Source organism: Ursus arctos, unplaced genomic scaffold (genome assembly GCF_023065955.2).
Source record: "Ursus arctos isolate Adak ecotype North America unplaced genomic scaffold, UrsArc2.0 scaffold_21, whole genome shotgun sequence".
NCBI lineage: Eukaryota > Metazoa > Chordata > Mammalia > Carnivora > Ursidae > Ursus > Ursus arctos.
Window position 1 is genome coordinate 7,731,570 of NW_026622886.1, and position 13,325 is coordinate 7,744,894.

Consider the following 13,325-nt stretch of genomic DNA (forward strand, 5'->3'; position numbering starts at 1 on the left):
CATCACGGTCTGTCCGCTTTGTTCCTGGCCAGCTCCAGCTTGCACACATCCCTTCTTCACGCTCCTGGGCTCCGGTCGTAATCTGTCCAGACGTGCCAGGTGCTCTCCCCTAGTTTTGCTTGCAGCCGCTCCCTGCCCTCTTCTTCCGGCAGACCCGTCCTCCGCGAGCCGGCTCCTCGTGCAGCGTCTAAGAGGGCAGCTCTGGAACAAGACTGCCGCAGGTAAAATCTAAGGAATATGAAAGGTTGGGCCAATTATTTAGACTCTTTGTGCCTCAGTCTTCCCATCTGTAAAATGGGAATCACAACTAGTCGGCCCGACAGGCTCAGTGAGGATGAGGCGGGACAGCTGAGGAGCTCCGGTCAGTGTGGCCTACAGCACCTGCCTCCCCACCCTCATTAAGTTTCACTGGTATTATGAACATGCAGTATTATGCTTGCCGACTTGCTTCTGTGTTTCCCCACCCAGACCAGATGAACAATTTAAATGTAGAAACTGGGGTTCATTCCCCAGTCCTAGCGCAGGGCTTGGCATACAGTAAGGGCCTATTAATTGTGTGTCGTGTATGGATGAATATGGATACTGGGAGGGAGAAGACCAGGCCTTTTCCTCATTATTTCCTCAAAGCCTGAGTGCTGGAAAGACTCTCTCTGAGCGTTCCCTGAAGAGACCTAAATCCATGCCTTTCCTGTCCCATGAGAGAAGGAAGGTGGCCCATGATTTGCTTTTCCTTAGTAAGTGTTTTGAGTTCCCAGAACCTCGTTGATTAATACGCACAGCAGGCAACCAGTGAGCTCGTAATCTTTCTCTACCTGTCCGGCTGGTTTAACAAAGCTTACCTGCTTCCCGGAAAACCACAGGGAGGAGCCCTGAGGTGTAGGTCTCAGGAGACGTGTGTTAGAGCCCCAGCTTCTATGGGCAAAGCAGCTGAGGGCACTAGGGCAGCCCTGCCTGTCTCATTCAGTACTGGGAAGAACAGATGAAGTCCTGGGTGTCAGGGCGCCAGAAAACCTGAAAGTAAACGTTGAAAGTATCAAGCAGGACTCTGGAGTGTTACCTTACCCACCAGGTACTTCCACCCGTGCTGTGGAGGCATCAGAAGGAGAGGCGTCATAAGAAGAAGTAGACTCCTTGCTTGGTCTGTTGTACTCTGTCTGCATCACTCACTGGCTAGAAGAGGCGAGTCGGTGTGTTGAAGTAACACAAGCAATTGTAAATTGGGCTCCGCATGCTGGAAGGGTATTATTCATCAAAGTCCAGATGGGTGTTTCTGTTTGGCAGGTGGCTTTTCTCCAGGTTCAGGGGCCCTGACTCCTTCCATCTTGTGGCTCTGCCCTCCATGGAGCCTAGGACACCTCTCCTGGATGCCCTTGCTCTGGCCGACAGAGAGGAGTGTGCGTGAGTCTGCCTCGGAAGTGGTGCCCATAGTAGTGAGAACCTGTCCACATTCCAATGACCAGACTTGGCCACACAGGAAGGTTGCAATGCAGCCTGGCTGTGCGCCCAGGAAGAGAAGAGACCATGAATCTTGGTGTATGCAGAAGGTCCCTGCCACCATGGAGGGTACGTGCATTCAGTCCCCTGTAGTCCTAGAACCACCTAGCATTAGACCTGGAAAGAGCCCCAGAGATTGATTAACAAGGCATTGTAGTGACTTGGTTATGTACAAGATCACAGAGAAAATACATGTGGAGGTAATAGCTCAGCTCTGTTCGCTCATCATGTGACCTTGAACAGGTGGCTAGACTATCAGATGAGGAATGCTTTCATCTGTAAACAAGGCAGACCGTTGTGGCTTAGCTGCGGAGTCAGTGTGAGTATTAACTGAGAAAGTGCCTGCAAAGCTCCCAGTATGTTCTCTGACCCTAGTGAGCACTCGATCCTTGAGAGCTCTTTTCTGAACCCCAAACTCTTTATCTTAGGAATCGGAGAAATGACTTGCTCAAGGTCAAAATGAACGTCAGGGGGATTAGGTCTCCGTTTCTGGTTATCCCCATAACCTCTCTCCGTAGTCTTTCCTGACTTTGGACAGAAGTCCATGAGGCTGGAGCCAGGGACGTACTTCCAGCCCCTCTGAATCCTCCGGCATGACCAGCCATCATTTCTGACAGCTCAGAGGTCAGTCCAGGCCACAGTCCTCAAGGATGGGAAGAAATAAATGCAAACTGCTTAAAGGGCCATTTTCCCTTGAGTCCAAATCTCCCTGTGCCTCAGCTGGCTGCCCAAAGAAGCAATTTAGCAAATGTGTTTTATCTCAGGAGAATCTGTCTTTTGTTTCTGTGACTGGCTTGTCAGGAGCCTACTACCCGCCCTGGCCACAATATGGAGTGTGGTAGCGTTCAGGCCCTGTTAATGAAAGCCCTCCCTTCAGCTCAGCGTCTCTCTGGAGAAATCACCCATACCCTGGGTGGAAAGGAGGTAGTTTTTAAGCTGCTCCAGCCTTCCCCCTGAGATAACATCAGCCATGCAGTCAGCAATAAGAAATCCTCGATCAGAATTTGAAAAGGTACATAATGTAATCATAACATTGCTTGGGTTTTGTGCAGCACTTTACAGTTTACAAAGCACTTTTACACGCATTAGCTCCTTTGAGAAAATTGCAGGGAACTCGTTAAGGACAGAAAAGTATAAAGAAGCCAATAAAATTCATCTGTGAACCCAGCAGTCAGAGAAAAGCTTTGTTAACATTGTAATACATTCCCTTTGGTCTCTTTTCTATGTGGCTTTTTGTTTGTTTGTCTCTCTGCTGTTTTGGGATCATACTGCATATGCATTTTTATGGCCTGCTTTTTCATGGAGCATTGTGTCTTCCACAGTCTCTTCGATCCTTGCATGTATCCCCTGGGAGAGGAGTCACTGCACTGCAAAGATGGCCCTGGTGTGAGGTCCCAAGACTGGATTCTCAGTCCGGATCTGCTTCTCCCTAGCCATGTAACTGGCAGATTACTGAAAGCTTCTGAGCCTCAGTTTTCTCCTTTGTAAAACAGAGGTGTGTGCTGAGGGATTGAATGAATAAAGCAGTCCACCTGAATGCATTTAGCACCGCGGCACAGAGCAGGTGCTTGTCCGTATTAGTGGAGCAAAGGTACAAGCCGCCATGTTGAGAATGTTCATAATATTAAACTCAAGGAAGGCAGTCTGGTTGGTCCAGAGTTCCATAGATTCTGACATCGTATGTCGGACATCATAGTTGATGAGCCTGCCACAATAGCCAGTGTGGTTGGTAGACAACAGCATTCTCTCGACCCTACCCCTTAAGCACTGTGATGGCCACAGGTGACCTAGGGATGTGGATGCCACTGAACCATGTCATTGGTACCAGGAAGTTCAGAGAGGTTACTTATCTCCTTGGACTGCTGGTAGACCCTCCCAACCAGGTCAGGCCATGCTTTGGTAGTTCTGGGAGCACTTTCATTGGTCACTGTTCCTTTTTTAAAATGAGTACATCCAGTAGAGGCTAGATGTTCTAGGTGCAGGAAATTCAGAGATGAATGGGATACAGCTTCTGCCTGGAGGAACCCACTATATATGGGTGCTTTTCAGAAAATGGCTCCTGGAGCTATTTACCTTGGAATGTTATTTTCCCCTGACTCAAGGGTCTATGCCTGCGTATATAGAGAGAAACCCCTATACACACATGCATTTCTCATGCTTTGGCCACTAATTTCCTTTCTCACATGATGAGGATACCTTCTCTTCGAAGGCTCATCAAAGAAAGACCCCCCCACACACACACATCCACGCCCATCCTCACATGTTCCCACTCCTGTCCTCACTGAACCAGAAGCCATGCGCTCCTGTCAACACTCCTATTAACTCCTGTTAAAAACACCACACAAAGCAACCCCCACCCCGAAACAACCCTGCTTTTGCAAAAAGCTTTGCAGATGTGTATTCTCTAAAAAAGAATAATTGTGAGTGTTCTTTTGTAGTGTGGGTGAGAGAGGAGGAAGGTATGAGTTGGTTAAGTTTCCCATTGGGGGGTGACATTGTGGTTTCTAGGTATATTTGGGTTCCTCAAGGAGGAAGATATGGGGAGTGTCCCCAGCACTCATGAGGCAGAAATGATTCCAGGCTCAGCGAGCTCCTGCCTTCGCTGTCCTCGCCCTGCTGTCTCCTCCAGGTGGTGACTAAGGACAGAAAGCATCCACCCAGGTGTCTCCCCTTCCTAACTCTGATAACCACCATGGTAACAGACGACATCTGCTGTGTCTTTACTCCAAACACTATACTCTGCGTGTGCAGGATCTCTTGGAATCCTCCTACAACCCCCTGAGGTAGTTCCTGTTATCATCCCCATTTTACACTTGAGGAAGGCGAAGCTCAGCAGAATTAAGCACCTCACCCACTCGCCCAAGACTGTATGGACAGGAGTGGGATAGAACCCGTCACCTCAGTCACGGTGCTGCATGTACTTCTTGACCTGAGGCCTAATGAGCATCTTTCCTGAAGAGGTAGCTCTGTAGTGGAAGGACACAGACCCAGGTTCGATCTCCCTGAGTGACCTCAAGATCTCAATAGGGCTTTTCAGCACATGCCTGACTGGAGGGCTCCAAGGAAAGGGATCACGTGTACCCAGCACCTTGGACAGAGCCGGGTGCGTGTCTGTGTGCTGTCCAACACATTTTCAGCCATCACAGACTCTTGAACTGCAAATATAGGAGATGATGGGCTAAAGAATGATCACCTTCTATGCATAACATTAGAGGATGCGAAAGGAAAATTAGAAAGACAGGCCTTCTAATGATGACAGTCTTTGTGTAGCAGATACTTATGCGTGCAGCACATGAATATTAAGCATCTGTCATGTCGTGGGCATGGTGCTAGGGGCAATGATAAAGTGTCACCGTGTCTCCAGGAAAGTTGCCCTTAGATAATTTCAGATCAAACTGACAAGTGCTTTAGCGGAGTTATGAATTGAGGGCTCTTGAGGCCCAGAGAAGTGGACCAGCTCTACCTGGCAGGGCTAGCAGAGGTCTCAGAGACAGACGAGGTGTCATCCAGGCTGAATCTTGAAAGGCAAATAGAAGGTCCCCTGGTGGAGAAGAGCAGGGGAGGGGAAGGAGGGCAGTAGAGAGGGAAGAACAGGTACGGAGTTGCAGAGGGAAGGAGGGAAAGGCAGGTTTGGGAAGCAGAGGGATCACTGGTGCAAATACAGGGTACACGGAGGGCGATGGGTAAGAGAGAGAGGATATGATTGTCAGCAAGGATCTAGGTTTAATCCTGCAGTTCAGAAGGGGGCCCTTGGCTCCTAGAATATTAGATGGAATGAGAATTCCCATTTCCTGGCCTTACATGAGTCACGCTATTGGGCCTAATAGGAATCTTCAAATAGGCCAGGACTTCAAATCGAACTTCAAAAATGGAAGAGTCTCCTTGACTGCATCCTTGTTAAGAGTTAGAAATCTTATGATGGGTGAGAATATCTCCTCGATCACTGAATCTCCACTTATCCCCCCCAAGCGGCATTTGGAAGTAGGTGGGTGCATTTGGAGTTGTACGAGGCTGTCTGGAGAACTCTACAAGCATTTAGTGGGCTGGTGCCCCGGAGGCTAACTGTTCAGGGATACATGGGACAGGTCGCATAATGCAAAAACTCCCTGCACAAAATGCCAGTGACCCCCCCCCATCAGTTATCTATGGCTCCAAACCTGTAAAACCTCAGTGGGGTACAGTGAGAAGTGTTTATCGAGGCAGCTGAGCTCAGCTGGGCTTGCCCCTACACCTGGGGCAACTGCAGAGCTTCTGCTCTACTCCAGGTGTGTCTCATCCTTCAGCAGGCCACCCAGGCATTGTCTCGTGGTGATGGGGGAGGTGCGAGAAACATGCAGTTCTTCTCGAGGCCTAGTCTCGTTATGAGGGCAGTGTTCCTTCCCTATCATTTTATTAGCCAAAGTAAGTCACATGAAGAAGAGTAGAGATGTGGGAAGGGGTGAAGACTTGAAGGGATGAACACAGTCATGTGCCATCGCACACGTCTTAAGAAATAAGGCTATAGCTTAATCTATCAAGACAATGGTTTTAACTGAGACAGGGTCATACAGAAGTGAGTTAATAGAATTCTTGTTTACTACACTATCAGTTTGGAGATTTAAAATGTATGTGCACCTTCCTGGAAAACTGCTCTGTTACATTCAGCTGGGTTAGTAGCTCTAGCCATGTAAAGTGTAATCTGCGTTCAACTATCCGCCATGGTGTGATGGACTAGGCTGATGTCACAGAAAAAATACTAGAACCAGCTATGTGGCCTTCAGCAAATTCAATTGAAATACAGCTTGCATATAATAGATCCACCCATTCTAAGTGTAGAGTTTGTTGACTTCTCACAAATGTATACACCCACGTAACCATCCCTGTAACCATGACATAGAACATTTCCATCCCCCAAAAAACTTCTCTCCTGCTTCTTCCCAGTCCATCCACTCCGCCCCCACACGTCCACTGATCTAATTTCTATCCCTATTGAAGTTCTTTTACTTTTTCACTGCAAATCTTCATCTATGGAACAGGCCCAGTCACCCCTGCCCGGGAGGGTTCTGGTGGGCTTGTCATGACATGGTTGTGCGTTGGGCAGCTGTGCATACTCAGATCTGGATATTGTGCATCCGCATCTGCCCACGTCAGATGCTAAGTCTTTGGTTCCCTGTTGGAACGTCATCCAGCTCTTGCACTAGGTGGGGTAGGAAGGCAAGTAGAACTACGTAAAGAATTTCCATAGGCAGATTAAGGGAGCAGGACTTGCTGAGAGTTAGAAACAAGAAAGAAGAGTGGATTCCAAGACTTGGATGAAATGAAAGGAACAGATTTTTAAATTTTGTCTGTGGGTTGGTTTAGTCTTTCTCGTCAATACCTGGTACAGAGATTGAAGTCTGTAGCTCTAGGTGGGAGAGAAGTTCATGCAAAATCACTGCTCCTTTTGGATTTTTGTACTTTCTTCCCTGTTATTTGGAATTGTTGTACTAGGTCACCTACCAAAGCATTTTGTTTGTTTTTAAGGAGTTTGTGGTTGCTTATATATTTGTCAGTGGTGACCACCATCATTCTCAGCTCAGAGAGGGCTTGTTTCTCAGATGATGAGGACAACTGCCCTTCATCATTGTCTTTTTGAAATTAAATTCCAGAGGAAACTGAAACCAGTGATCCTGTCCTCCCACGTTTGACCCATCAGTAACCTCCAATGAGTAACCAACTCAGGTGAGGGCAGGCTCCTCATTCCTTGGGGCTTCCGTTCTTGGTCCCATACTCCCTTCTCCTACATTTCAGCTCCAGAAGCAGCTCTCCGAGCTCGATGAGGACGACCTGTGTTATGAGTTCCGGCGAGAGCGGTTCACCGTCCACCGAACCCACCTGTACTTCTTGCATTATGAGTATGAGCCGGCTTCGGACAACACAGACGTCACCCTGGTTGCTCAGCTCTCCATGGACAGGTAGGCAGATGGGCCCTGACCTCCCCGCAGTCCCACCCTACAGCTCTACACCCAGTGGAAGGGAGAAGGGAGAGATGGCCTGACAGACTTAGGCTCAGGTCACACTCCTCTCTAACACTGAAAACCGAGGGCTCTTGTCTTTTGGTGAGGGCAGTGGTTTTGAGAATAGAAGAAAAATCGATTCTAAAGAATAGAGCTCTATTCAGATTACCTCAAGGAAAAGGGGCATATTATAGGGAAACACATATTCTGGAACCACTCTCACTGCTAGAAAGCAATTGGTGTTTCTTTTCCTTAGTGCATTAATGCAACAAACACCCATCAAGCCTTTATCAGACACACTGATGTGATCCCCACCCTTATGTGGCTTAGTGCACTGATTGTCAGCTTTGGCGGGCAACAAACTGAATCACCTGGGGAGCTCTTAAAACAAATTCACCTTCGAGCTCCATTGCAGACCAGTTAAGTAAGAAGATTTGGGTGGCGGAGACCTTGCATTGTTTTATGCTTGTGATGTGCAGCCAGGGTTAAGAACATGAGTATCGTGGTGTGAACTGCAAATAAATAGTTGAGTAAAATGGTTATAATTGTGATAAGTGCTTTGGAAGGAACTGAGACTGATAATAACAATGTCAAGAGAGAGACCTTCCTTAGGTGATATGGTCAGGGGAAATCTAAGGAGAGGACATTTCTGCAGAGACTAAAGGATGAAAGAAGGAGTCAGCAATGTGAGTTGCTGAAAAAAAAATTTTTTTTTCCAGGTGGATAAATAGCAAGTATAAAGGCCCTGTGGTGGGAGGAGGCTCACACATTCCAAAATGTGGGGGTGGGGGATTGGGATAGGCTGGTGATGGGTATTAAGGAGGGCATGTATTGCATGGTGCACTGGGTGTTATACGCAAGTAATGAATCATGGAACTTTGCATCGGGAACTGGGGATGTACTGTATGGTGACTAACATAATATAATAAAAAATTATTATAAAAAAATGTGGTAGAAGAGCAGTGGCTGAGCGTAGCAGGGACGTGGCATGAGATTAAGATTATAGAACATTAGAAACTCACCAAAACATTTGGGTTAATCTCAGTGTGGTGAGAAGTTATTGAAGACATTTACACAAAGTTATATGATTCAGTTTATGTTTTTGAAAGCACCTCTCACTGTCAGGGGCTGCCTGGATTCAAAGCCCCGAGGTCACTCACTCAAGGCTGTACTTTTCCATACCTGGTGTCCTGTGTGTCTCCCTCCCACCTCGACTGACCGGCTTTCTCTTCGATTACACATGGCCCACAGTGGCTCCCTACCTCCGGTTTCCTTCCTACCGTTCCCAGTCACCTCCCACAATTAGGGAATCTGATTGGCTCATTCTATCTTTGAGTCACCTTGGAGATGCCTGTCCAGCTATGGCTGTGACTCTGTGGGACTGTTTCCAGGATTAAATAGCGTTAATGCCTGTAGCGTGCTGAGAGCAGTGCCTGGCACACTTGTTAGGTGTTCAGTAAATGTGGCTTGTTATTAGTGGGGGTGACCGAAGCCTGGGCAAACCCGTGGAGGAGCAAGCACTTGAACACGAAGAGGTGCACATGCTGAAAGTAGTCTAGAGTTAGGAGGAGTGAGTGGAACCTTGCATCCAGAGACATCCAGGAATGAGTCATGTGGAGCGTGGCTGATGGAAGCGAATTCCTTGCGTTCAGAGTCCCACCGTGCATTGCAGGTGCTCGTTCGTGAAATTCGGTGGCTCCATTGACTGGGGTTTTTTTGGAGGTTCATAGGCCCCAGGACTCCTGTGCAGAAACAGGAGTTTCTTGCGGAGCATATCAGGTAGCAGGTAAGATGAGCTGGGACAACGGGGAAAAGCACAGAGCTGCTCACCCCAGCTCCATCCTGACCTGCGGTGTGACCTCAAGCAAAGTCTTTCCCCTCCTGTGGCCTTGGGTTCCGAATCTCCAACATGTGTGTGACCACTCGGCAAATATCGTGTAAGCGTCTATGACTGGTGTGCCAGGCTCTTGTGAAGCCGGGGTATTTATAAGAAGACCCTGTTTTTGCCTTCAAGGAGTATATAGCATCTTCACGACTCAGTGTATTAGTTATCTACTGTTGTAGAACCAATCACCAGCAGTTTAAATAACATCTAGTATCTTGCAGTTTGGGGGTTCAGGAGTCTGGATGGGTGCTAGCAGGGTCCTCTGCTCAGCTCCCAGGACTACCATCAAGGTGTTGGCTGGGGCTGTGATCTCATGGGAGTCAGGGTCCACCGCTAAGCTCATATAGCTTTTGGCAGAATTCAGTTTTAGGACCAAGGTCCCCGTTTCCTTGCTGGCTGTTGCCTGGGGTCCTTCTGAGCAACAGGAGGCCACCCTTAGGTCTTAGCCATGTGGTCCTCTGACAGCCTGGCGGCTTACTTCTTCAAACCCAGCAGGAGACTCTCTCTGGTCTCTTCCATCACGTAACCCATAGGAGTGGCATTCTATCCCATTCCCCGATTCGGCTCACATTCAAGGGAGGGAGTTGTGCAGGTGTGTATGCCACGGGGCAGGAGTTGTGGGGCCAGCTTAGGATTCAGCCTGCCACAGACAGGTAGTAGGTGCTTACTCTAGAGAGGTGCTGTGGGAGGAGCCCCCAGCGCGGCTGAGGGGCACAGAAAGGAAGAGACAGGAAGTGGATTGGAGGGGAGATGTTGCCTGCATTGAGTTGGAGGCCGAGTAGACGGCTGGTAGAAAGCACACAGGGAGAGAAGGGGAGCATGCAGCATATTCAGGGACCAGAGAGGCCCCCAGGCCCGCTGGGAACACACAGGCTCTAGTGTGGTTAGAGCTTAAGGCGTGGGTAAGGAAGAGGGGAGCAGATAGGATCACAGAGGGCATTGGGGAAACCAGGGCAGGTGGCCCCCCGCTGGCTCATACTCATCAGTGAGGCTCCATAAGGAACTGAGCTAGACCAGAGCCCCGGAGTCACCCCTAAACTGCTGTGTCCCTTTGGCTTCTCACCCAGCCTTCGGTTTGGGGGCTCAGCACTTGAGCGAATGACCTGGCCGTAACAGACCTCTCTTCCCATTTCTCTTCCCTTCTCCCCTATGCCATTACAAATGAAAATAAAATCCAATCCTTGAGATTCATGCTAAATGATGGTTGAGATTAGTCTTCTGTTCTCCGGGCAACACAAATGCCACTCAGGCCCCTCAGATGGGTTACCTGAAGCTCAGAGACTGTAATCTGCCCAGGTGAGTGAGTTCCAGATAATCCCAGGTTCTCACTTCTTAGAGCATCCCTGGTTTTCCTTGGTCCTGTTCATGCCTCCTATTCATACGGTCCATTTATCAACAAAATATGCTGAATCAAGATGAGTAGCCAGTGGGTACCGCCAAACTCAGGAGAAAATGAAAGAGACAAATCAGACATACTTTCTAAGCAGAATCAAGTGCCCTGACCTTGAATAATTTGGTCCCTGGAGTCAGGCATTGTGGGGTCTTGGTGACTTTGCCACTTCTTGGCTTTGACCCTTGGACAAATCAGCTCTCCAAGCCTTGGTTTCCTCATCTGTAATCTGGGAATGACAATGACAGTAGCTCCCCTGCAAGGTTGTTGTCATGACCAGATGAGACCGTGCATAGCCAGGACTTGGCCCCAAGATACAGTCAGAGGCTCCCCATCATTTGATAGCCCCATTGGCTAAAATCTTCATATTTGTGGTACCGCACAAAAGGCCACCAGACTCAGACGAAGGGCTCTGGGTTCCAATCCTGCTGGCTCCTTTGCTCCTCTGCTAGAGATCTCGGGCAAGTCACTAACACCTTCGGTTATCTTTCTCCTTCTATAAAGAGAGTTAAAAAATACTCGCCTCCTCGGGTCCTGATTAGGATTAAATGAGAGACTGTGAAAGCCCCTGGCATGTATTTGCATTCAGTGAATATTTACAGATCTGAGATCCCTGACCACAGCCTCTGCGCATGGTCCGTATTTAGGAGAGGTGAAGTAGGAAAACAAAAAGAGAAACATCTGGGTTCAAAGTCCAGCTTTACCAGTACTAGCTGTGTGAATTTGGGCAAATTACTCAGGCTTTTTGAGCCTCATCCGACTTATCTGTGAAGTGGCAACGATACTGTCAAGGTCACAGATTGGCGTCTGGGTTTTATAAAATAAGGGGCTCTGATGTGCCCAGCGAGTAGTAGGTCTACAACAAATACCCGTTTCCCTTCCCGTAGCGTTTTTTACGTCTGTGCTAGCTATGGAATTCACCATCTGGAATGTACAGGCAATTAGAAAGGTTTTTAAATTATTAACATCCCAAATCCATCCTTCTGTATACAGTTGCCATCAGTAAAAGGATACAGGCAAAACAGAGCCCCTCCTTCTAGTGCCAGCTAGAAGCAGCATCCCGGGCGGCCGGGGCTGCAGGACCCCGGCAGGACCTTCCCTCCCAGCCCGCTTAAAAGAAAAGCCCGGCCCCTCTCCCATCACCTGCAGACGCTAACCGCAGAGGCCTTCCCTTCAAAGCGTACGCGTCCCTTGGTGTGGCAGGCACACGATCCCCCCTGACACGTTGTGACAAGTATTGCCATCCTGACAAGACCCCAGAGAGCCCAAGGACTTCCACAGCCTAACGAGAGCGGCTTAGCGGGACATGATAAAAACAGAGCAGTACCACGAGCCGATGGAGACGGTAGGAATTCTCCTTCCGCTCCGTTCTACACATCCAGTTATGATGCAGCAGGCTGACTGGTGCCTGTTGGATTGATTTTTAATTGAAGAAACATTTCGGGTGTGTTTGTAAACCTTTGAGTCAGAAGTAGGCCCTACGTGAGTGCCACAATGAATTAGGGGCGCCAGCATGCGGGCTCCCATGCCCAGCTCCCTCTAGAATTCTGTTCAGAAAGAATGAACGTCGCCGGCTACAGCTTGCAGCCAGCTCCTCTCCGGGCAGCGCGAGACTGTCCTCCATCCCAGCAGCAGGTGAGAACGACCCGTAGGGACGGAGGGGGCCGGCCAGGAGGGCTCCCAGTCACAGCAGCCTTGCCACCTGGCCAGGAGAGGCTTGCTCTTCTGGGTTCCTTTGACAAAGTTACCGAAGTACTAAGTGCAGCTCCGGGGACTCACGTGGCTGATGGGTCTTCTCTGTTTCCTGCGTGTGGAGGAAAGAGAACGGCAGGTGAGGTAAAGGGGCCCGTGCTTTAGATCACCCAGAAGCTTGTTAGAAATACAAATTCTCGGTGCCACCCAGACCTAGCCAACGGGAACCTCTAGAGCGGGGCTCGGGAATCTGGGTTGTGGCGCCCTTGAGCACGCTTCAGTTTGAAAAGCACCATTCTAGAGAGTGAGAGGTAACTCCCTTCTCCATGTAACAGCCAGAGTGATCTTCTAAAAATATACAGAGCTTCCTTGACTTATGGTGGATGGGGTTATAGCCCAATAAACCCATCATAAGCTGAAAATATCGTAAGTCGAAAATACATTTAATATACCTAACCAACCAAGCAGCCTCGCTTAGCCTCGCCAACCTTGAACGTGCTCAGAACACTTACAGTGCCCTACAGCCGGGCAAAATCATCCTAGCACAAAGCCTATTTTATAATAAAATGTTGACAGTCTCGTGCAATTTATGGAATACCGTACAGAGAGTGAGAAACGGAAGGGCTGTCTGGGTGCAGAGTAATTGTCTGCATATCAGTTGTTGACCCCCGTGATCACAGGGATGACCGGGAGTCGCGACGGCCCCTGCCCAGCATCATGAGACAGCGGCCCTCCTGCATATGGATAGCCTGGGGGAGAAAATGCAAATTCAAAACTCAAAGCACAGTGTCTACTGAATGCATATGACTTTCGCACCATCGTAAAGTTGAAAAATTGTTAAATCAACCCATCATGAGCTGGGGACCGTCTGTATATCAGATGATTTCTC

General features: G+C 48.8%; 1 protein-coding gene across 5 annotated transcripts in view; it reads left to right on the top strand.

Annotated features, from left to right (window-relative positions):
• The window catches only part of LARGE1 (LARGE xylosyl- and glucuronyltransferase 1), a 516,017-nt gene that overhangs the window by 471,060 nt on the left and 31,632 nt on the right, over nucleotides 1-13,325 (top strand). For all 5 annotated transcript variants that reach the window (XM_044384456.3, XM_026499721.4, XM_044384455.3 and 2 more), the window contains one exon: nucleotides 7,264-7,427. In XM_044384456.3, the coding sequence (XP_044240391.1) occupies nucleotides 7,264-7,427 (164 nt within the window). The remainder of the gene's footprint in view (nucleotides 1-7,263; nucleotides 7,428-13,325) is intronic.